The sequence below is a fragment of the Ostrinia nubilalis genome, chromosome 17, assembly GCF_963855985.1.
Source record: "Ostrinia nubilalis chromosome 17, ilOstNubi1.1, whole genome shotgun sequence".
NCBI lineage: Eukaryota > Metazoa > Arthropoda > Insecta > Lepidoptera > Crambidae > Ostrinia > Ostrinia nubilalis.
This window is the reverse complement of record NC_087104.1, coordinates 90,996-114,050: the sequence shown is the minus strand read 5'-3', so window position 1 is coordinate 114,050 and position 23,055 is coordinate 90,996. Positions and strand designations below refer to the sequence as shown.

Sequence of the window (23,055 nt, the reverse complement as noted above, 5' to 3'; positions counted from 1 at the left end):
GCGGCTAGTGATAGCGTGGTACACGTATAAATCTTGCTCAACCCCACCTCTATATCTCGATATAACATACTCACATTTTTTAAGGAACAAATTTAGATGTTTTTTGTCACCATTAAAAAATGGAATTAATCTGAGCATCTCGTTGGGTATTGGCGTGATTTGTACGGATTCGATTTGTGGTGAAGCCATTTTTACTGAATTTAAATGTATTTAATTGATATGCGCCAGTCAGAATTTGTAACAGTACTTTACACAATATTCACAATTAAAATATACGTAGTGATTACCGTGTAAAACACACAATAAAATACACAATAAAATACACAGTAAAAATAAGAGTGGTTCTTAATTTAATTGTTCAATTTCGAGAGACAATTAACTTAACAACTTTAATAATTTTTACTTTACACAATAAACTTATTTAATTTAATTCAATATTCAATTTATTTACTTTATTTCACTTTATTTACTTTATTTCAATTTATTTACTTTATTTCAATTTATTTTCTTTACTTTGTTTCAATATTTAATTCACTTAAATCTAAACGAAAAGTGTTAACGATAAAGTTTTATGACGAAAACACAAAATGCGATACCCTGGGAGAAGTTCTATCCCGGAGTAGCAATATTTCCCTACGATTTAAAAAGCATGAAAAATACACAGAGGATAAGGAGTGGAAGGATTGGCGAAAAGTTCTACTCACCAACCGACCGTTCTCTGCATACTCGTTCCACCCGTACTTCGATGACAAATTTATTTGGTTCGGCGGATTTATTAGTTTCCCGTAGTATCACGAATTTAAACGGCGGATTTTGACACCAATCGCGTAGACTTTAGGAAAACTTGCAGCAATAAATCCGAACGGCTGCGCCAGTCAGATTTCGGGAGCGGGGTGGAAGCTTTTTAAAAAGGATTATATTTAATTAAACTAAGTGATCACGTCCTCGCCGAGTTGGAGGCGATTTAATAATGATTTAATATTGTGGCCGATCGCAGTCGTCCAGTACGGTGTTTACAATTTAATTCTGCTGACACATCTCTTATGTGAATAACAATTCTACGAATGCTTACACTGTAGAGTGGAAAGTGATGACTTATCTTGTTTAGTCTAGAGCAGAGGGAGCTGACGGATGCATAACTAGGTAGTATGTCAGATGATAAAGTATTAACTTCCTCATTCCTAGTTCCAACCTTAGGTATTTAATAAGTTGGTTTTCTCACAAAAAGGCAAAGACGGCTTTAAGTGAAGAAGTTATGTCGGCCGTTTGGTGTTGTGGTTCAGAACGGACTACTATGCCGAGAGGTCCCGGGTTCGATTCCCGGCCGGGCAGAAATTGAAATGATGAATTTTAATTTCTGTGACGGGTCTGGGTGTGACTATGTATAATATTTATGTGTTTAAAAAAAAAGTATATAAGTAGTATATCCGTTAAGCTAGCACCCATAACACAAGCATTAAGTTGCTTACTTTGGGGCTAGCTGGCGCTGTGTGAAATTGTCCAAAGATTATTATTTATTATTTAATTATTTAAAAAAAAAAAGTGATAAAGATGCATTAAAATTTATTTTCAGCATCATAAGTTGTTTGAACTAAAGTTTTTTTTTCACAAAATGTTTATTCAATGATACAGTTGGGTACTTTACAGTTAGGTAAAAAGAGTCATATTTTTGTAAATCAACATTCAATTAAACTGTCAATCGGCGCTAGATGTTTTCATCGGCCAATACAACCATATTCATCAGTTATAGATAGACACATTCCAGCTGATACGACTGGTCCTAATGAGGCGGTGATAAGGGAGCGATAGGCGCAATTAACGCGACTTATGATTGCAGGAATGCAGCGGTGCAGGTCTGTTCTATGAGTCGTTACTTTTTTTTGTACACCTGCTACGTCCTAACTTTGGAGTCAGGTCTTCAGATTGACGTTGCAATCATAGTTAAGGTGTGTTTTAGAAATCATTAATTAAGATGTCAATTCTACCTGTTAATTTTGTTTCAGCGTTAGAGCTCCCACATTCTCTTATCTGCTAATCACTTATTTATGGAGAAGTTGGTAAATAAATCGTACTTTCATTCGATGTTTGTAGTAAAATTTAATAGAAACCACCGATCTTGGAATACATCAGCACTGAAAACTTGTCTATTCCAACTCGAATTGCAACTTAACATAAAAAGCTTTCAAAGTCCCCGGTTTTTGCTCCTAGTCCTGCGTATTGCCGCGATGTTCCTGATGGCAAGCTTGATCGATGAGCTTTTTTCCAAAGCTCGGTAAGTGCTAAGCTGCTAGAAGCTACGAGGAACAAATAAAAAGTTAAATAATAAACCTGATGAAGAATATCGATTACGACCTCATCCTAACATGATTTATGAGAAACCAAATCTAATCATTTTGCGAACATGGATGAACTCCTTAATCTTAGGAACAACCAACTTATTCTAACCAAAAGTACTTTCCAATCGAATATGTATTTCCTTCTGTCTGTATTTCCCAAGCTCGGCTTGCACTACTACTGACGCTGTTGAAACTAAATTAAGAGTGAACCTAAGCTCTGTGCAATTCGCAAACGGAGCAGCTTACTGAATAATTCACGACGCTAGCTGGAGCTCTACTGCCAGAACACTTGTCTCATGGCTTGATCCGTCTTTGTCACTCCTGGCAGAAATTTAGGATGAGTGAGTGAGTTAAAGTCAATTATATCGAAATAGATTAAGATGGAACCAAGCAGCTTTACCTCCTCGTAGACCACTACGGTGCTCTTTTAACTTTTGCGATAATTCAAAATCAATGATTTTGAGGCAAACCTTACTGTAAAACAATAATGTAGGTACTCGTATTTTTAGTATTTTTATTTGATAGTGTAAAAAGAAGAAGCTTATTCACTCAAAGGCTGAAAACATTATGTTATGTTAAGGCAAAAAATGCTTTGTACGAATGCCGAATATTTCAACCAACTACCTGTCTAGCTATTCCAGTACGTAGGTACAACTAGTTAAGTATGCCAACGCGAGAGGTGCTTGTAGGAAAGCTCATTTATCAAGCTTTTACTGTATTCATGATACATAATGTACGTAACATTACGAAGAGTATTTCTTGTTCCCATATTCAACAAATATTAAATCACACGTGTCTCCCAAATCTCAGCGCGGTGTATGTTTTTGGCAATTGTCTCATTCGTACAAGAAAAGGAATTTGCCCTTATAAGGCACCGCTGCCGGCGTTCGCAAACATAATATGCATTGTTGTTATGCCCGGTTTTTGCGTCGAGTCAAGTGAGTGTGTATCAACGGGCCGTTCAGTGTGCCTACCATGAGTTTACGTTAGGTGTGCTCGCTAGCGACTGCGTAAAAAAATGACATTTAAATGTATGACATATTGTGCAGCGCCCCTAGCGGCTACTTTCAAGAAATAAAATCTTCATAGAATTTTTTGACGTATTCGCTAGCGAGCTCACCTAACGTAAACTCATGGTAGGCACACAGTGTGCTTACCATGAGTTTACGTTAGGTGTGCTCGCTAGCGACGGCGTAAAAAAATTACATTTAATTGTATGACATATTGTGCAGCGCCCCTAAGCGGCTACTTTCAAGAAATATAATCTTCATAGAGATTTTTGACGTACTCTCTAGCGAGCACACCTAACGTAAACTCATGGTAGGTACACAGAACCATGAAGTTTTCGATTAAACCACGATTTAGACTGTAATATTGTTAAAGGTAACGTTTTGAAATTGTCCTACTCGTTTTCGTTGCGGTTCTGTTGTATGTACGTGGATTTCAATTGGTAACAGAAAAAGTACATCCCACCAAAAACATTCTGTAAAAAACTAGCCAAGTCTCGATGGAGCTGCTTGTTTATCTCTAAAAAGTAATGAAATCTAGATAAAGTCGTGCCAAGTCTATGGTTCCTTACTGCGATTTCTTTATTATTATACTTAATGTTGTGTGACTTGGCCGTTGAAGGGTACAAAATCAGGTGCTCCATGACATCATTGCACCAATCTGTCGCCAGAACCGCTACCCATTGACGATGGAAAATTGCCACTTGGAAAACGTTGATTCAATAACCAGTCAATTGTAGGCTTAATAAAGCTGCGTATTTCAATAATACTTAATATGGATGATTATCATAATAAAGATTGTTCAACGGCCAAGTCACACAACATTAAGTATAATAATAAAGAAATCGCAGTAAGGAACCATAGACTTGGCACGACTTTATCTAGATTTCATTACTTTTTAGAGATAAACAAGCAGCTCCATCGAGACTTGGCTAGTTTTTTACAGAATGTTTTTGGTGGGATTTCACTTCTTTTTGTAGAAAGTGGCATAATTATTATTTAACGTCGTCGTCTTTTAATATTACCGAAATACCGACATTTTTTTTTACGATATTAAACATAAATTAACTCAACGACCTTTAAAATGGACAAAATCAGAATGATTGGTTTAATAACTTAACCATAGCGAACCTCACGATATAATAAACGAAATCAACGAAATAAAACTACACAACATTCAACTTAATCGACGGGGGGTCTAGAAAGGAAAAAAAATCTGGACACCGCGGTGCAGAAAATCGACGCTCAAAGTGCTAGCGCCTTCTAGCGGTGAGCGGTACAGGCGAACACCACGGTGCCGGTGTGGCGCTAGTAGTATTGATTATGAATGTGGTGTTACTCCAGACCTTCGATTTTCCTAGTTTTTATAGTTTTCCCTTTAAGTGGCCATTAAACCCTAACTCTGTACCAAATTTCAGCTCTCTGAGTTTATGGGAAGTACTAGTTCTATTTTGATGATCATCAGTGAGTGAGTGAGTGTCATAAATGCGAAACTTTGCTTTCGCTTAACTTCGGAACTAAATGACCTACAGACTTGAAATTTTGGATTTTAACTATGTGATTATAGCTTACTAGATGACGAAAATTTCTGCGTTCTGGTCTTATCCAGAGGTTCTCAAATAGGGGCCTGAAAATGCGGCGAAATGGTTCCAGTAAAGGATGGTACGGCAGTGTTTGCTTCGCGCTCGACTTGGCGGGGGCACTGCCGTGCCCCCAGATCCCTCTGGAGCTAAAAAAGACTTTTTTTCTCTTTATTCCTTAATGGCTGCTAAAGCGCAGTATCGCACTGGGACATAATAATAGTTATACTTGTACATAGTTACTGTTGCACGCGTGTGCCAGGTTTCCTAGAAGCAACTGTCGCGTCCACATAGGGCACGACTGCACGATGCGCGCGCGCAATGTAAACTGCTTAAGCACCATTATAATATACATATTGTTACCCGCCTTTTACACTACTGGTAATATTCCAGGATGGCAGGAAAGAGAATATGAAATCCAATACTTTTACTTTCCTTATTGGGGAGTGAAGAAGGTTCCTGACATGAGTCAAGACTCTTAAATAACGACTTCAACATTATTGGCATTTTATATCAGTCATCAGTTTTGTAGGGTAAAACAACACATAACACACAATAACCAGCACACTATTTAACAGTGCGTTCAGTAGTACGTAACTCGTCCTACATAAATGATACTCATTCAGGCACCTTAGAAAAACTAAATCGAAAGTCGTAAACTCCCGCAGAGGGCATAATTGCAGAAAGAAGCTGCGCGTGCGCTCTGGCACAGTCAAAGGGGTAAATAGTAAAGTATCCCGACCCAAATGTCACACACAACTAATTATGTAATAACATTTCTGCTGTCATATTTGCAGTGCTCCGCTGACGTAAATTCCCATTAAAATAGGGATAAAAATAAAGTTTTAACTCTGCATTATAATATGACTCGAATTCATAAATCTTATTCAAAATAGACTACCCTGATGTCTTATTGCAGTGAAGAATGTTATTTTATGGAGTTAGTTCTGTACCCCCAGTGAAAAGGGATCTAACTCGACTTAGATCAAAATTGACTTTATAACATAATGTGAATCTCTGAAAAATTAGCTATTTTTGCATCTAATCGGTATGTTTCTACGACGTATAGAAAAGAAAATAATTTTGTGCCAAATGATACAAGTAAGGCTTTGTGAACCAATTTTGAGTTTTCTTTCGTGTATATTGATACATGTCTACTTTTAACAAAGTGTACCGGAGGCTTCTTTCAATTTTTTATTGTGTCAAGAGGTACGACTCGTGTTACTACTTTTTACACGATTGAAGTTGTTTAGATTGAATTTGTGATTAACAATATAAGATGACTCATATTAATATACACAAAAAAAACTATGTATTGTTGGTTGGTGAAAAAGAATGTAACTTAATTTATAGCACAAAAAGTAAAAGACAAATGATTATTTATTTTGTGTATAATGATTCAATTAGACTAATACCATTAACCACAAAAGTTTCGTACATGTGTAAAATGTTATCAGTTACTTATATCAAAAACGTTTGAAAATCGCAACTAATGGTTTGGTTAATTATTTGGTGTAAAATGATATAACTTAGCCCAATTGTCAGATTAAAGGAAAACATAATGCGTAGTTTATAAATCAAAGAACTTTAGTTAATAGTTTTAATAAATAATGGTTAACATCTACTAGTAAAACATATTATAATTGAATTCATAGTGCCTAACGTTGTCAATAAAAGTACTTAATAAGTGCATTATAGAATTTACAAGAGCTCCAACTACCAGAACTCTTTATAAACAAAACTCATCACCTTAGACAACAAATTGAACTGGGCGAGTCATGTCGAGAACAAAATAAAAATGGCCTGTTTAGCATTCCATCAGTGCAAGAGACTCATTGGTAGTAGATGAGGTCTCAACCCAAAGATAACACTGGCTCTAGACGTCGGTTATATGGCCCTCTTACACATATTATTATAGATCACTTGTGTGGTGGCACAGAACACAACTATCAACAGCAAGATCAAAACTCCAAAGCCTGCAACGCCTAGTAAGCATAGCGGCCACTAGTTGTATGAGAACCACTCCATCGACATCACTTGAGTACCTTCTGAATCTCAGATCTTTAGACCTCATCATTCAGGAGGAAGCGCAAGCAGCCGCTCTAAGACTTAAAGGTAAGAACGGCATATAGAAGCAAAACAAGGAGACAGGACATTCCACGATCCTGCACAAAACCCTAATAAAAGAAATACCTCTCACCGAGGCACCTATCGGCAGAATTCCCTGTGTTCACTCTTCGACTGAAGATATAATATCCAGCTTACAGCGGAAACGCAAGATTGCTCTGGAATCAATGAAGTTAGAATATTACACTGACGGCTCCAAAACCCAAAAAGGTACGGGAGCTGGTGTCTTCTCGAATTACCTAAATATACTAAGAATATCAACAACACTAGATAAACACAATACAATTTTCCAAGCAGATTGCAATCAGTGCAGCACAGGCGGTTGCAACCATAGACATCCGAGGTCTGAATATAAAAATAATCTCAGATAGTGCAAGCAATACAAAGCAACTTAATATACTACATTATAATACTTATATTGGAATGCCATGACGCGCTCCTAAGTCATTGCAGATGCAAATGGCGTTACCCTGCACTCCTGATGTGGATCAAAGGACACAGTAACTCCTTGGGCAACGACGCAGCAGATGAACTGGCCAGAAGGGGATCGTACACGACGGTATTTGGTCCGGAACAATTATAATGCCGATACCATAAGCACATATCAAGACCTGGCTGCGCTCCAAAATAGAAAAATAACACCACACAGAATGGAAAGATTGTGAAAGATGTAGGCAAACAAAAGATGCAGTTGTGGATATTATATCGAAAAAGTTAAAGACTCATAAGACTAAACAGGGACAACATCCGCAAGGTCCTAAGTGTAATAACAGGTATGTTAAACAAACACCTACACAGTATAGCTGTACAGACAGCCTGCTGTGCAGAAGATGCATGGAGGCAGAAGAAAAACCACAGCACGTGCACAAGGAGTGCAGAAGCGTAGCAGATCAACAGGCTCAAATTCTCCAATCACCAGGGTCGATTCAGAAGGCCTGCAGAGACCTAGATAGGCTGCTGCTACCTGGGGGGATCTGGAGCGGTTGGAATAGGAAGATCAAATAGCGCACAATGGTCTAATCAAAAGGCAATATTCGATTGCCCTGCAAAACTAACTACGTAAGTCCTTATGAATGGATACTATGTATAAAGTAAATAATTATGTAAATGGCATGTGTTGCTGGACTTTATCTGCTTAGCTCGCAAGTATAACATGTCTTGTTAATCATGTCTCTATTGATTTAAGAAGATTCCCGTCTTAGGCAGTTCGATTTTTTCAAGTATTTTATGATTTAAGAAGAGGCTGACAGGGGTGGCTAAATATCTTGCGCTGCTTCTTCTCAGCACTGACCTATTTATGTCCCAAAATAAAAGTAGGGTTCAAGTGATACTAGGACGTGTTAAAGGGCTTTTTAAAAGCCTCTTTGTTGAAAACAAATGCATTTTATGACTTTACTTTTATATTATCCTTCTGTAGCCAAAAAGCAATCAATATAGCTTGACATCATCATCTCTGGTCCAGAGTTTGATTCCTAATAAGGTAATTGTAGAAAACAAACTTTTCTCTGTCTCCTGTCTAATTAGTTGATGTGAAAACATTGTTGTTTCTGGTCTTTATTACCCAATTGCTTCAACTAATACTTACTTTAAAATAGGAGATAATGTATGTGATTTAGGCCGATATCATTAATGGTATATGGTGTAATAATTAATAAAATAGTAGTTTCAGATCAGAATAAACATTTAAGGAGTAAATAATTAGAATCCACTCTAAAATTCTAGCCTTATTCCTTTACAATCGCCACTTATATCACTTTACACATAATTATTAGGATACTTAGATCGCTATTATGTTAGTTAGATCAGTTTACACATTTTTTTTCTCATCACAAAATTGGTGTATATTGATATAAGTAGAAATTTTTGGACGATTTACCCTAAATAACCTGAAATAATGATTCCTCATAGTGTTATTACTAATGTTTGTTTTACAACTTTTTCTAAAATTAAAGAAACAAAAAAATATCAACAGAAATGGCGTAAAATGTATCACTTTACACTTGTTAGCGGGTGGTCAATTCAGTGTGGTGTAAAATGATTTATGTCCCATTACATCACTTTACACGAATGTAAAGTTGCCGTGCATGGCGATATAACTGGGTTTTTATTTAATTACGAAAAAACTACATGCTATATTTCCCAAACTGGCACACTGCCTAATTATATCTAACATTACCTTTCACCTAAAAAATATTTCACTAAGTTATCTATAATAGCGACGAAGCAGGATTTTTTTTAACTTCAAATGCGATTTCCCAAAAATCACCATTTTCGACTTAACTCCGTTTTCACTGGGGGTACAGAGTTTACTGTTTTAATTTGACTGCGGCACTGCCTGCCTGTACCGGAGTCGCAGCAAAAACGCAACGATAACGCGTCAGTAATGAGCCGGTCTTCACTATTATGAGTCTTTAAGCCTTTGGAGCTGATCCAATTATCAACTTAACAGCTAACATTTGAATTTCAATACAGGATCTTACAAAATAAAAGTTTCTATCGCCTTATGTATACTTTACTTATGTTTGCTTTCTAAATTCATGCAATGCTTTTCCTATTTCAGCTTTCATGAGGCTCTAACTAACGGCGAGCCTCTGGCTGATAGAGGATTTTCTGTGTGTCTGTTTCCGCGGATATTGATTAAAGAACTTCATAAATAGTAGCACTAGGTACTCACCTCGGTGCTTGGTTCTTGTTCCCAGGTGGTCCCATCATAAAGCAGCGGCGACAGGCTCATGCCTCGCCGTCAGTTTTTGCCGGCATCCTGCGAGGGACGTCGCTGCGTACTACGCACATGTAAATCAAATATAATTGGTCAGAGATAAATGCTGCTAACGGCACAAGAGATCGTTGTTCAAATGCTGAATAGACGTTTTTACAATGATAGAGTACTGAGAGTAATTAATATTACAAACGGAATGCGGGGACACACAGCCTAACAACGTGTGCTTTGCGGCAGTGATGCCGCCTGATACTACCATGAAAAATTATTTCAATGAGATACTGACGAGGAAAACCGATGGGGACTAGATACCGACCCCATTGAAAACGTGTCACGAAGTGAGTAAAGCTGACAGAAGGCCATAAAGTTCTCTTTCTTGTTATTTCTGCTATTTGTAGATACGGCAAAATGTCAAAGAAATTGACACTTTGATTTTTTTTTTATTATAAGATTTCTGGTGTCAGATTTTAATAAGTTTTAATACAGTATTACATAACGTACTATCGGCCAGCAGCAACGTTCCAACTACCTGTCATGTAGTCTCGTTCTATCGCAAAGAATCACTTTTCGCAATCGAATCGAAAATGAAGCGCAAAGAATTTGAAGAGATTGAAATGGGTAGCTGGAACTGTGGCCGCTGCTAATGCTTGCACATGACTGCATGACTTTGGTTTTCTCTACTTTATAAAAGATAGAAAGAAGACGGATAAAATTATGTAAGTAAAGCTAAACTACACGGTAAAAAAGCGATGCGGTGACACTTACGTCATTATCGGTCAATGAAGATGTCTGAAGTTGACACTGACAGTCCGTCACGAAGCTCCGAACAATTTGCCGACGGAGCGCGTTGGGAGGATTCCGTCAACTGGGACCGCAATTAACTGGGACCGCGGTCCCAGTCGCCGGAGGCGTAAAAATTAAATAATTTTCTTCCGGCGACTGGGACCACTCATGGATTTTAGTACTGTACCAATTTTGGATTGAATAATATTTTCTTTTAAGTTATCTATGAGTGGTCCCAATCGCCGGAAGAATTTTTTTTTTTTTATGGATCCGGCGACTGGGACCGCGGTCCTAGTTAATTGCGGTCCCAGTCGCCGGAAGCCTCCGCGTTGGCCGCTCGCCCACGTCGCGGCGACATCTGACGGCCGCGGCGCTGCTGGAGGCATTAAGGTAATTATTACAAGGAATTATTCGCTAAATGCATCAATGCTATGTCTGCTAAGGGTTAGAGGGAACTGTGTTTTTGTTTTACTTCGGTCTTAGATGTCTTCTCTTTGTGGGTTTATACATGTGGCCATTTTGGTTGCAGAATCTAATAAGTCGCTATTCACATAACAATATAGCTCTTAGTCATAGTCCTTACACATTCATAGGGGCTAGTTACTCGTAATTTAACCGTTTATACATAACGACTCAAAATGCTTAGATGTGAACTGTGCAATGCACATGATCAATTATTATAAACAACCTACACTCCCTACACTCTGAAAGGAAGTTAAGGACATGGGCATAATTTTTTCCTAATTATGTACATCCTGATTGAAGATGTATTAGGTCAGGATTCTATGTGAAGATGTGCTGCACGCCTGAAAATAAACACCGCTCATATTTATGAGCCCGTACATTTTTAATGTGGTTCTACTTATCTATTTCGATATCTTCGATTTAAATTACCATCGATAATCAAGTGGATCTCGAACAGTGTTCGGGGTGAGCGGAAGCGATAAATCAATTATATGCGTTCCTAAATTCACTCCCGACATGAGTGCCTTACCGGCACTCGCTGCTCCATAAATTATCGCGGCAATTAAGCCGGGGTTAATTACACGGCCGCTCGATGAAATGCGCAATGAACCATTTCGGACTTTTGGACCCTGGGAGCAGGACCGCCAGAAATTCAAGTAAATTGTGCGATTCCTACACAGTCGCATTAACTGGTTGGAAAATCCATGCAGAATAAGCTTGTGATCCTAAAATTTCCGGAAACTTCGCGATCACTATGTGCTTCACCTGACTGGAATGTTTCTACGTATAGCTTGATAAAAATTATAGACTGTATTTTGATAAATAGGACACTAATGCCCGTTTTCACCATCAATCACTATTTTTTAAGTGAACCCTTATGTACCTAAACAAAATTCCTGTTATGTGTTACCATAGGGGTCACTTAAAAATTAGGGATTGATGGTGAAAACTACCAACCGTGCGATGTGGAAGTCATTGGGGGAGGCCTATGTTCAGCAGTGGACGTCCTGTGGCTGAAATGATGATGATGATGATGATGATGATGATGATGGTGAAAACGGGCGAAGTAACCCCGCCGATCGAGGTAGGTATGTCAGGCGCCTGTGGCGGCTCATAAAGCCTGAATACAGGATTAATGGCTGGTTTTAGCCCACAACATGCAACTTTGACTGAAAAGAGATACTTCGTAAAACATACACTACGCATGCCAACCCGGGCATTCGATACGGGGCACTTTGTAGCGCTAATGACTAATTTATTTCAGACGTTTAATCAGCGGCGTAAACGCTGATCCGAGGACCACCCGGCTGCCGTCCACGTAGTGAAGGCTGACTGTCGATGATGGGCCACTTTTGTCGAATTGGAATTGGATATGTTGTAAGCTCGAATATTGCACTGGTATTAAGCATCGATGAGATTCATCGTAGTTAATACTTGGTAATAGTTTATCATTTCAATACGAAGTGATTTTGATATTTTGGTACACGCTACACATTCAATTTCGGTAAATTTTATTCAGTTAATTTGATCAAAACAGAATTAATTCGGGTTTATTGACTTTTCTGAAGCTTCCGACGCGACCGAGGAAGCGGCTGATGGCCGATATCCGCTCCTTAATCTTCTCATTTAGCTACCGCTGATTGGGTTTCATTAGCAAATAGTTTTAATTATTTGCGCGCTATTCAATTACTTTTAACGACCCCGTGCTACCGTTTCTGGCAAGTTTATTTTCCGTTATTATGACTACCTTATGTTAGATTTAGGCTGAGTTGCACCATCTAACTTTGACCGTAACTATAACGTTATCCGGTGTTTTTGTATGGAGTTTGACAGATTTTTGACGTTTGTCAAAGTCAAAGTAAGATGGTGCAACCCAGCCTTAGTTGTAATGTAAGTAACTACCTATGGTTAACAGAAGCTGATTGGCACTACATCTGGCATGAGTCAAAAAGTCTGCATTCGCTTTGTGTACAGTCAATGACTGTAATTTACTTTACACGCACATCCTTCTACACTTCGTGTTTAATTCGCATCGGATTTGAGATATCGCATCGACAACAGGTGGCAGCACTAGTTTGACATTTACGCGACAAAGCGGCGTTGAGCGGCTACAGATAACATTCTGCGCGTTATCACATGCGCTTCCATTGGCGATGGCGAACTTTTTATTGCTATTTATTTTTACTGGCCATTTTTTGCATTTTAGTACTAAGCGGCTGTTTTGATCTGGAACCTCGGGAATGCTATCGCCCAGCATAAATCCGGATTTCAATTGTCAAATTTGACGGCCAAATATCCATAATTTTTGATGCTGAATCCGTAGATATTTCGACCAAAACATACTGAAATTTGACATTGACTGACGGATTTGAATTTGAATTGAATAGAACAGCATAATTGTCTATCCACAACTAAGGCACGTAGGTACTCAGTACCAACATGCTACTCGTAGACCCTCTCTTAACCAGGCGTCACGCAAATCAGGGTATTTAAATCCTATGCTAGTTCAAAACATGCTGAAAACTTTGCACCATGTTTTGAACCAGCATAGCTGTAAATACATTTAATCCATCCGCCGGGAATGACTACTCTTCATTTACACCCCATTGCGCTGTTTCTTCAGGCTACGTGTGGTTCATAATTGTATTGTCTAAACATCGCATTCCGGTTATACCCACCCTGTACAATACTGAGTGCACTGGATTCCCACCCCGACATAGCGCGCTAATTGCGCCGCTCTGCGCCCGCGCACCGAGAGAGAGCCGAGACATCAAACCTGTTTGCTCACGTCATTGCTTATTAAAGGGAAGGGACAATTGAATCTCTTTCAATTTAAAACAATAATGTTATTTCGTCAAACCAATTATCAGCATTGAGTCAGAATTTAATGGCACTAAGCCAGGGAAAGAAGGTGCGTGAGGATAAAATGAGGCTACCTACAAGACCCATTTTTGGTGAAACATTAAACTGAAAATGTCTAAAGATCGAGGTAAGAGCTAAACAGTTATATCTGAAATGAATGAAATTATTATTAAGTATAACCAACCATCACACCGTATTGTGGTAATGCAATGAGGTACGAGTACAATGTTAATTGATGCTATAACTACCCAATCAAAGTAAATATTATGGTAAAACAATTATGTAAGTCCTAAATTAATTTGCATTATTTGCAGATATTCTTCAATAAATAGGCCTCATCCCTAGTCATTACGCACGAGCTAATTACAGGCGAAAGCTCGCGAGATGCGCGATACGGAAACTGGACGCTACTGGTCGCACGACTGGTTGCCCGACTGCATGCCCATTGCCCAGGGCAACCTTGATGAGTCGTGCGGCATTGGCCATAACTTTCAAAAGGTAGGTGTACCTAACAATAATACATATTAATACATGTATTAACTCACAGGAAAATATGCCAAAGTGTATACCTAATCCGAAACAAACCCGAAGGTTCCAAAGTGCGTTTCGATATTTTTGAAAAATCATAAATCCTATAGGAATAATGGAATAATATCACCAGAATAATTAATAATGTGACATAGGGATAAGATGGACAGGAACTGCATGACAAATTTTCAAAGAAATAATTAATCTAATGAGAAAATATTCCGTATATTTCACGTGAGCGCCATCACACTCACGGGGGAGTTGGGAATTACTTTCTCTACATTCCTCCTGCTATTCCCCTCTCATCTTCCCAACTAATTATAATAATCATACTATTTTAACATCACAAGAGCACTTATCCGTGATTACGCATACGTATGTAAATACATACTAACAACCGAACAGGATCAATGAAGGAAATTCGCTAACGTTTTCTGCGAGGAGGTTTAATTGGTGGGATATAAGCTGCATTCATGTGAGAGAATTTGAAACTTAAGTATAAGAAGTGAGGGATGTTATTTGAGTGCTAAGTTCGGGTTTAAAGTATCGCACGGCGCGGGCAGCGTTTACTGAGATTATTTGCGGCTGCAAAACACTCATGCGCACTAGTGAAAAAACTAAAACATTTAATAATTTTCAGTTGTCTTTGTTTTAAAAGTTATCACAGTCTGAAGAAAGAATGGAAGACGTAGCGTGGGCAGGCTTCCTACTAGATGGACCGACGATCTGGTAAAGAGCCTGGATGCGGGCCTTTGTCCAACAGTGGAAGTTATTTGACTGAATGAACGCAAGAAAGAACTCTGAAGTCTTTTTCGTAAAGTTACATATGTAGATATGATTAATACATCAAGTAACATAAAAATATCCACACACATACCTACTCAATTAATTGTTTTAGTTAGGTCATCACACGATATTACAAAGTGGACAACCGGCCCGTGCCTGACGCCTGTTTTCTTTTTTGACATCCTAAACTTTTATTTCTCATAAATTAATCTTCATCATATTTCGCGCTTATTATTTTCATCACAAAAAATAATCTAAAACCGTAAAATTAAATTGCTCCTTGTATCGACGATTGTACCGCAGCTCGCATGCGTGACTGCGCGCGCGCACTTACCGCGCGTCGAGAAAATCACCTGAATGGTCCCGCGCGGGAACCGAACGCGCCCCCGCGCTCACGCGACCACTCTTAGCTCATATATATACTGTGCCATTACTCTACATAGGTAAGTGGAGAGGAGACTCTTAACGGTATCATAATGCTAAGATATTCATATTGGCGTCACGCAAATGAACCTAAGAATTTAAAGCTCAAAAACTGCGTTATTCAAATTCAGACGAAATAATTTTTTTCGTACAAAGTCGTTTCTTGGCACAACACTTTTCTAGTAAAAAAAGCTGTGAGTAAAATAAAAGGCAATAAAATTTTACTCCGCACAATAATGCCAGGCCTTCGATCTGATTCACTCTACTTTTATCTTGCATATTCTCAAACTTTTGTGAACTTTCATGTGAAAATATATTATTACAGTTGTAATATTTGTACAGTTTAGTTGTATGGAATACTCGTATATTGTTGTAAATATCGTTGAATCCACATTACCAGATGCACCAGGTGCTAGAAATATATGTAGAGAAGCGGCAATAAAAATGTAGAGTTCTACAACTATTTAGGAATCACTGGTGCTCGTCTGAAAATGGTAATTAACCGGGTTCTAGTATTATAGTAATCAGCGGCCAGACTGCGCTCGGTGCGCGTGAGTTTTCGCCCTGTCGAGTGTTCGCGCAGATTGCGGCCGGCCCAATAATGGGGCAAGTGCACGCTGGCGGGGGCACGTCCTACAACGCGGTAAAATACCAGGCCCCTTAAAACTTACAACACCCTTAATACGTAGACATAAAGCTGCCTGCCACAACTTCCTTTAGATACTGATTTCGATGTAACTCGTGAGAAAAATCATCGAACCGCTAATAATTATGTTTTTATTACCACCTGCAATTTGCGGCGCGGTCGGTCCCGCAAGCCGTTACTCGTCTGCACCAATTATAGGGATAAACCATAAATCCACGTTGAAAATATAATTTGGGCTAGCCATGTGCGGAGTTGCAACAGCTGCCATGGCAAATCATAGCGAAATCTAATACATAAAAGCTCAGGTTACGCGCATGGTACAGGCAAAGCTTACTGAGGAGCTCAATTGGAGCGCTAAATTGACTGGGTAGTAAATATAGAGAGGTGTACCTGTACAAGATCAAAAGTACTAAATACTTAACGTTCATTAAATATGTGGATTGTTATTACAATGTAGAGGCAACTTAGGCACTGGCAAATTCCATAATGATGTATGTGTATGTATGTATCTATGAATGAACTCCATCTTGCTAAATACATAAAAAATTGCGTGTTATTAAGCCTTCCATCTAGCTAATCTCGTGCATGCAAAGGCATCTTCAGATCTGTAAGTAGTACTTACGTACGTTTGTGCAAATTCAACAAACATTAATAGATGCTAATTGCTATTTTGTGGAAATCACTTATAGCTAATTACACCATGAAACTTATGAATGAAGCGGACTCACAGCAAACGCGCATCTCATCCTTCACCGGATTGCGCGTGTCAATTAAAACGCCTCATTACTGTCGGACAAGTGAGATGGGCAATCACAGGCATCATGCACAACGGGCTCATTATATCGTAATCAGGCATTACAATGCAGCAATGCAAACAAGAAAAATGTGGCCGCCCGCGGGCCCGCCTCTTCGCGGTAGGAGCGTAATGAGTGAGATTAAGCCGCGGCCGTGATCAGGCGCGGGATATAAGCGCGCGCGCGCCGGGAGTCGGCGACCATGGCGGGCGCGGCGCTGCTGGTGCTGGCGGGGCTGCTGCTGCGGACGCGCGCCGACCTCGGCGTCATGACCGACCTCACGCTCGGCTTCGGGCAGGCGCTGGACCATTGCAGGGAGGAGGTAATGGCGATTGATTTAAAGATTCAGAATCTTCACATTCAACAAGAGTCATTTATTATATTTTTTACTTCAATAATATAATTTTTGGTCTTTGACTTATCATGCAAATATGTGATTTTCTGCGAATAAGCGAATTTTAATATTATAAAAATTTCTTTATATCTGAACTATTACAACTAACTTATATGGCATTGCCTGCTTAAATAAAGCTTCCAGCAAGTCAGAATCTGCTCTATAATATTAATATGTTGCATTTTATAGAGTTTAGACTATTTTCTGTTTACCCTTAACAAATTCATTCGTATGTTGGTCTAAATAATTTCGTTTTGATTGTTCCCCAGTCTGGCCTGACGCAAGAGAAGATGGAGGAGTTCTTCCACTTCTGGAGCGAGGACTTCAAGCTGGAGGCGCGCGAGCTGGGCTGCGCGCTGCGCTGCATGAGCGCGCACTTCAACCTCATCACCGACGTCAACAGCATGCACCACGCCAACGCCGAGAAGTTCGTCAAGAGCTTCCCCAATGGTGATTCACCTTCACTTTTCTATACTTTTCTTAAAATCTCATTGTTCTGCTGTTGGAAAATGATTCGATTCTCCATATTCCTCCTTCAGCTTCAGCCTTCTGATCGTATTTACTAATGTATGTTTAATATCGAGTGCTCTTTTATTGTTTGTAAGTTCATGTAAGCCTCTAATATACTACGCAATTTTTCGAAAGCTTATGGCAAAATAAGATAATGCTAAATAGCATTTCGTAACAGAGTTGTGCAACTGTTTGAAATTAAGTCTAGTTAATCGTATCCAAAACAATCGACCCCTTCAACAACCTCTCCACGTCTTCAAGTCCGAGGTGTCCAGAGTCATTTTGGTTTGGGTCTACCATGCCATTTAATTCTGATAGTTTTTTCACAGATTTACGGGTCTCTGTCTGAGTGTATCTGGGCGTAATTTTGCCTGACTTGGCTTCTCTTAACGTGTCTGCCAACAGGTGAAGTGCTAGCGGAGCAGCTGATCGGGTTCCTGCACGAGTGCGAGCGGCGGCACCACGCCGAGGCGGACGCGTGCTTCCGCGTGCTGCACATGGCGGCGTGCTTCCGCGACGCGTGCCGCCACGCGCGCCTCGCGCCCACAATGGAGATGTTGCTCGCCGAGTTCATCATGCAGGCGGAGACCTAGCCTCAGCTCGCGCCAATCTCAATCTGTACCACGAAAAACTTTTGACTTCGAATCGTCTGCGTATTCGAATCGCCATCAAAAGATTTGGTATGAAAACATAACGCCGCTAAAGTGACAAAGTTCAGGCTGATTTTTCAATCATCGAATAACTTTTAATTGAAGAATAACTTTGGCACATTACAGTTTCAGTATGAAACAAGTCAAAATGACAAGTTTATTCTTCAGTTAAAATATATCTGACGATTGAAAAATCTCATAAAATGGTAGCACGAAACTATTTCTGACGTTGAATTCGAAGACTGGGTATGGAATTTTGTCGAATACGCAAACAATTCGAAGTCGAATGTTGTTCGTGCTAGAGGTACTGGACCCGCATATCAGCGTCCCTACTCTTCAGCATGATATCCGTACTTTCTGATGTAACCGTCGCTCTTAAATATGCCAACGTCACAATATTGCTGAGGGAGACAACTTGAAATCATTTTGCAAAGTAACCGCACAATTACAAATATTCCTTCTGTCCCCAAGTGATCATCACTACCAGTGTGAAGTATAAATGTTGACATACGAGTATTATAGTTTACTGTAGAATCACTATGTTCACTCTATTTTATTGCATTTTTTTTTGTTTCTGACTGAATTGCAGTTAATTCACTGCGGTTGACTTGTCAAGTATCAGCAGATTATGCGATGTCCAGGCGATTAAAATCACTTTTTAATTGAGTAGATACTATAAACAGCACAAAATATTTATAGCTGTCTTCTTTATCATGTTGTCTTTCTTCTCTATCACAACTCGTATGTCTTTGACTAAAAACTAAAATAAATAGCACTTGCGACTATTGAGAGCCTAGATTTAGTTACTACATACTTATTTGTGATTACTATTTACTTACTTATTATTATATTATTAAAGTTACGATGCAAACGGCGTACTGGCTTCCCAAAAGGACTCTATTTGTATTTAATAGTTCATATGAATTTAAGATAAGATTTCTCAAGGTGTGGTAATAATTCAATTCAATTAAATGTTTAACTTTGAATTAAATGTTAAATCAATCATTTGCAGGCATTTTTATTTTTATTGTTTTGTAATCATGATGGGCTTAGCTTTGAATTGATTATTTCGACCTGCGCACCAAGCGGGGATGTAGCTCAGTGGTAGAGCGTTCGCTTTGCATGTGAAAGGCCCCGGGTTCGATCCCCGGCATCTCCAATTTTTTTGCCAACTCTAATTTAAAAACTCATTAAAACTCATTTATTTCTGTAAATAGGCTCAATAAAAGCACTTTTACACGTCCCAGTATTAACCTATAATTTTACGAGATTATAACGAGTATTTCCGTTCTTTTTGTTCTCAAAATATGAATATTGAGAAAAACAGCAAAAAGATTTAACTGTTTTGAAATGTTTTGTTATTAAATAATAGCATAGTAGTACTTCTATAATTACATTAATTTTCAATTAATTTTTAATACTTAAAATATTTAGGAAAGTGAAGCCTAAGACAAGTACCTCTAACTAATACAAGTACCATTGCATACAACTTTGAAGAAAATGTGCCAAATTCATCTCAAGCTTACTGTTCTGTCCTACTGTACTGTAACTCTATACCCGTAGTCGCCATGCAACAGACAGGAAGACCCGTTAAAACTATTGTAAACGATGAAGTTTTATTGGACACCCAACGAGGGGCGTCAAGGCTAGGAAAAACAGGCGTGACAATTTCGAACGCACTTCAGAGGGGAAAATGTTTCCCTTGGAAAATTTAGAAAAAAAAATTTCTCGGCAATGGGACAAAAATAAGAGAAGCTTCCGTAACTTAACGACAAAACAAAAATAATATAGGTACATAATCTTGAAAAAAAATTTTCCTATATGTGACCCCGACGTGATTTGAACACGCAACCTTCTGATCTGGAGTCAGACGCGCTACCGTTGCGCCACGGAGTCGTTGTGCGAGTTCTCGAAATTATCAAACACTTACGAAAGTAAGAATGGGAATTGTTGCATTAGGTATTTTTCCTGAAAATATGCGCATTACGAGTACGAACGTCTCTCTCACGTCACTTTAATGTAGAGTCTTAGGTATTTAAGCACTTTAATCTGTGTTAGTAAACAGAATCGGAATCAGAATGTTAGTCACTGCTGCCACCTAGCGATAGTATCCGGTAATTGCACCTCAAGTGTGGTACCAACGCGGTAACGCTAAACAAATCCACCTACTTCATAAATGATCGGGCGGTAGTACATTTAAAACTCACTTTTTGATGAGGGCGCCACCACAACCTCCATCCACGTTGACGTAGCTTATGGCACCTGTAATAAAAAAAAACATAATAAATGTTGTTATAATATTACATACCAAATCAAATTTGTACAACTACATCGTAGTTGTTCACAAAAACATAGTAAATAAATACGTTCGCCACAAAAATCCCCGGTTCTATGCAAAATGATAATGATAACCTTTTGCTATTACATAGTAATTATTAATCATTAATTATGACCACATAGTAAAGTACCGTATACAAACAAATGAGGATGACGAACAATAAATGCCCTCTATTTGAAGAGATTGCTCTAAAGTAGTAGCCGATTAATTATTGTGTTGTGCTGAACTCTACCTAATATGTACTTAGATTCTTAGATGAAACCTATTTTTATTTTCATAATCGTAGGTAGGTACTGAAGGTGAGTTTAGACATCACGGTTCTTTCACGGGGGTTGAACTGTGGGTTTCTTGTGAAGGTTCCACGGAGTTCTCTAAAATGAATCTACTTACTTATGCCCGATTTGACTAAACTTTTATCCGGGAATAACTCCTGGTATAACTGGCATATTAACAGTTTCAGTATGGGAAATATTTGTCAAAATGACAAGTTAATTCTGAGAATAATATTTACTCTTCTTTGGTCGTATCCACCCTTAGCAGGTCAAACCAAAGAAAGTCTCTCTGGTCAAACTCACTCGTCACGTCAGATTTTGCATTACATACCTACTTAAATAACAATTTAAAGTCATTGTTTACGTCAATAAATTAGGTAGGTATTTACTCATTCCGTTCTTTGAATTCAGTCGTCATAAAAGGTGTCATTTAATAATTATATTGAACTTCTTACAAGTAGTTAATTTATGCAAAATAACATTTAATTTCTTCGATCAACAACACCAACTATGTAGATATCGGGTCAGCACAAAAGTTTTACTCAAAGTAAGCGGGGGTGTACCTACATGAGAATTTTAAAGATTATAAAATGTTAAATTAAATAAATGCCAGAAGAGATTAATTACAATAAAATAATTCACTTCTCAAGTGCGCTCTTATTTCGCGACTCGCGAGACGTAATTTTTACGATGACCCAATGTATGTAGGTAATTGGTATTGTTGATCGAAGTACCTATAATTTAAAGAAAAATATAATACCTAAGTAATACTCTAGATAAGCATCTAATTTAATTAAGTAAGTATAGTAGGCAGGTGATAATATCTTTTCAATTCTTTTCTCTACAAACATTCTAATAAAGTATGAGTTACTAGCTACAAGCGATAAATAGTATATACCTACTATAAGACGTATTTACTCAAGTGTCCTTTTTCTTTCATATTTAGATAATTCAAACATCTACCAAATCGATCGGTTAATAAGTTACTACGCTTTAATTATGCAAATTTTCCTTGTGGCGATAAATTCGCAGTCAGTATAAATATAAGAAGCGGCGGGACAAGTCGCTGAGTTGTGTCTCGTCTGTCGCGTCATCCTACCGGTCCGACATGTTCTGGAAACTGGTCCTGCTAGTGGTGGCGCTGGGCGCGGTGAGCTGTCAAGTGGAGCAGAGCATATTCGCGCAGCTGTATTACCCGCCCGTGGCTCTTAACGCCCCGAGGTCACAGGCGAGCACCACCGAGCCTCCGGAGAGCCCCGAGCGGCTAGAGGTGCTGCCGCTGCTGGCGCGCGCGCGCAGGAGCGGCTTCGGATCGGACGCGGCGCGCGAGGGCAACGACGTGGCGCTGGCGCGCGTGCGCGACCGCCTCCACGACCCCGCCTGGATCCCTGAGATCGTGCAGAGATTGTACAGACAACAAGCATGATGACACCAAACATTTTGACTTCAACATCAATGAAAAATCGAAGATTGAAGAATGATTAGAATTATTCAACATCCCTTGACGTCGCTCTTCGTCAGTTCAAGTTAGCATTTTGGCATAAATACGTATGTAGTACCAGTGATATTGTGAATGCGTACGATATCAACGCCTAGGCTCTATGAGAGAAAGGATAGTAGTTTAGTAGGTACAGTAAGACTTAACATAATATGAATGTAGGTAATATTGTACTCAACTAACAGCAATTAACCTACGTCCCAATATTTGTGCAAGCTACGGTTATTTTTATGTGTAAAATTAATCTACATAATTTACAATTATTTATTTACTCATGAGCTGCGACTCTACACATGGAAATAGCTACCTCTTAGTTTTAAAGCTCTCGCTTAATTAT

The 23,055-nt window shown here is 38.8% G+C and overlaps 2 protein-coding genes and 2 non-coding genes across 4 annotated transcripts in view; 2 read left to right on the top strand and 2 right to left on the bottom strand.

Annotated features, from left to right (window-relative positions):
- The window catches only part of LOC135079791 (guanine nucleotide-binding protein subunit beta-5), a 434,210-nt gene that overhangs the window by 347,689 nt on the left and 63,466 nt on the right, over positions 1 to 23,055 (bottom strand). The window lies entirely within an intron of this gene.
- LOC135079607 (general odorant-binding protein 1-like) lies at positions 16,108 to 18,654 on the top strand. The gene is made up of 4 exons (XM_063974234.1): positions 16,108 to 16,122; positions 17,250 to 17,378; positions 17,720 to 17,900; positions 18,366 to 18,654. Exons 1-4 carry the CDS (start codon positions 16,108 to 16,110, stop codon positions 18,551 to 18,553), a joined length of 513 nt encoding a protein of 170 aa, XP_063830304.1. The 3' UTR covers positions 18,554 to 18,654.
- Trnaa-ugc (transfer RNA alanine (anticodon UGC)) lies at positions 19,698 to 19,769 on the top strand. The gene has a single exon. It is a non-coding gene; the product is annotated as a tRNA-Ala (tRNA).
- Positions 20,435 to 20,506, bottom strand: Trnaw-cca (transfer RNA tryptophan (anticodon CCA)). The gene has a single exon. It is a non-coding gene; the product is annotated as a tRNA-Trp (tRNA).

Excerpts from the sequence above, each read along its gene's own strand:
- LOC135079607 (XM_063974234.1), top strand. Across the intron at positions 17,379-17,719 it reads TGGACCATTGCAGGGAGGAG|TCTGGCCTGACGCAAGAGAA; the intron begins GTAATGGCGATT and ends ATTGTTCCCCAG. Across the intron at positions 17,901-18,365 it reads CGTCAAGAGCTTCCCCAATG|GTGAAGTGCTAGCGGAGCAG; the intron begins GTGATTCACCTT and ends GTCTGCCAACAG.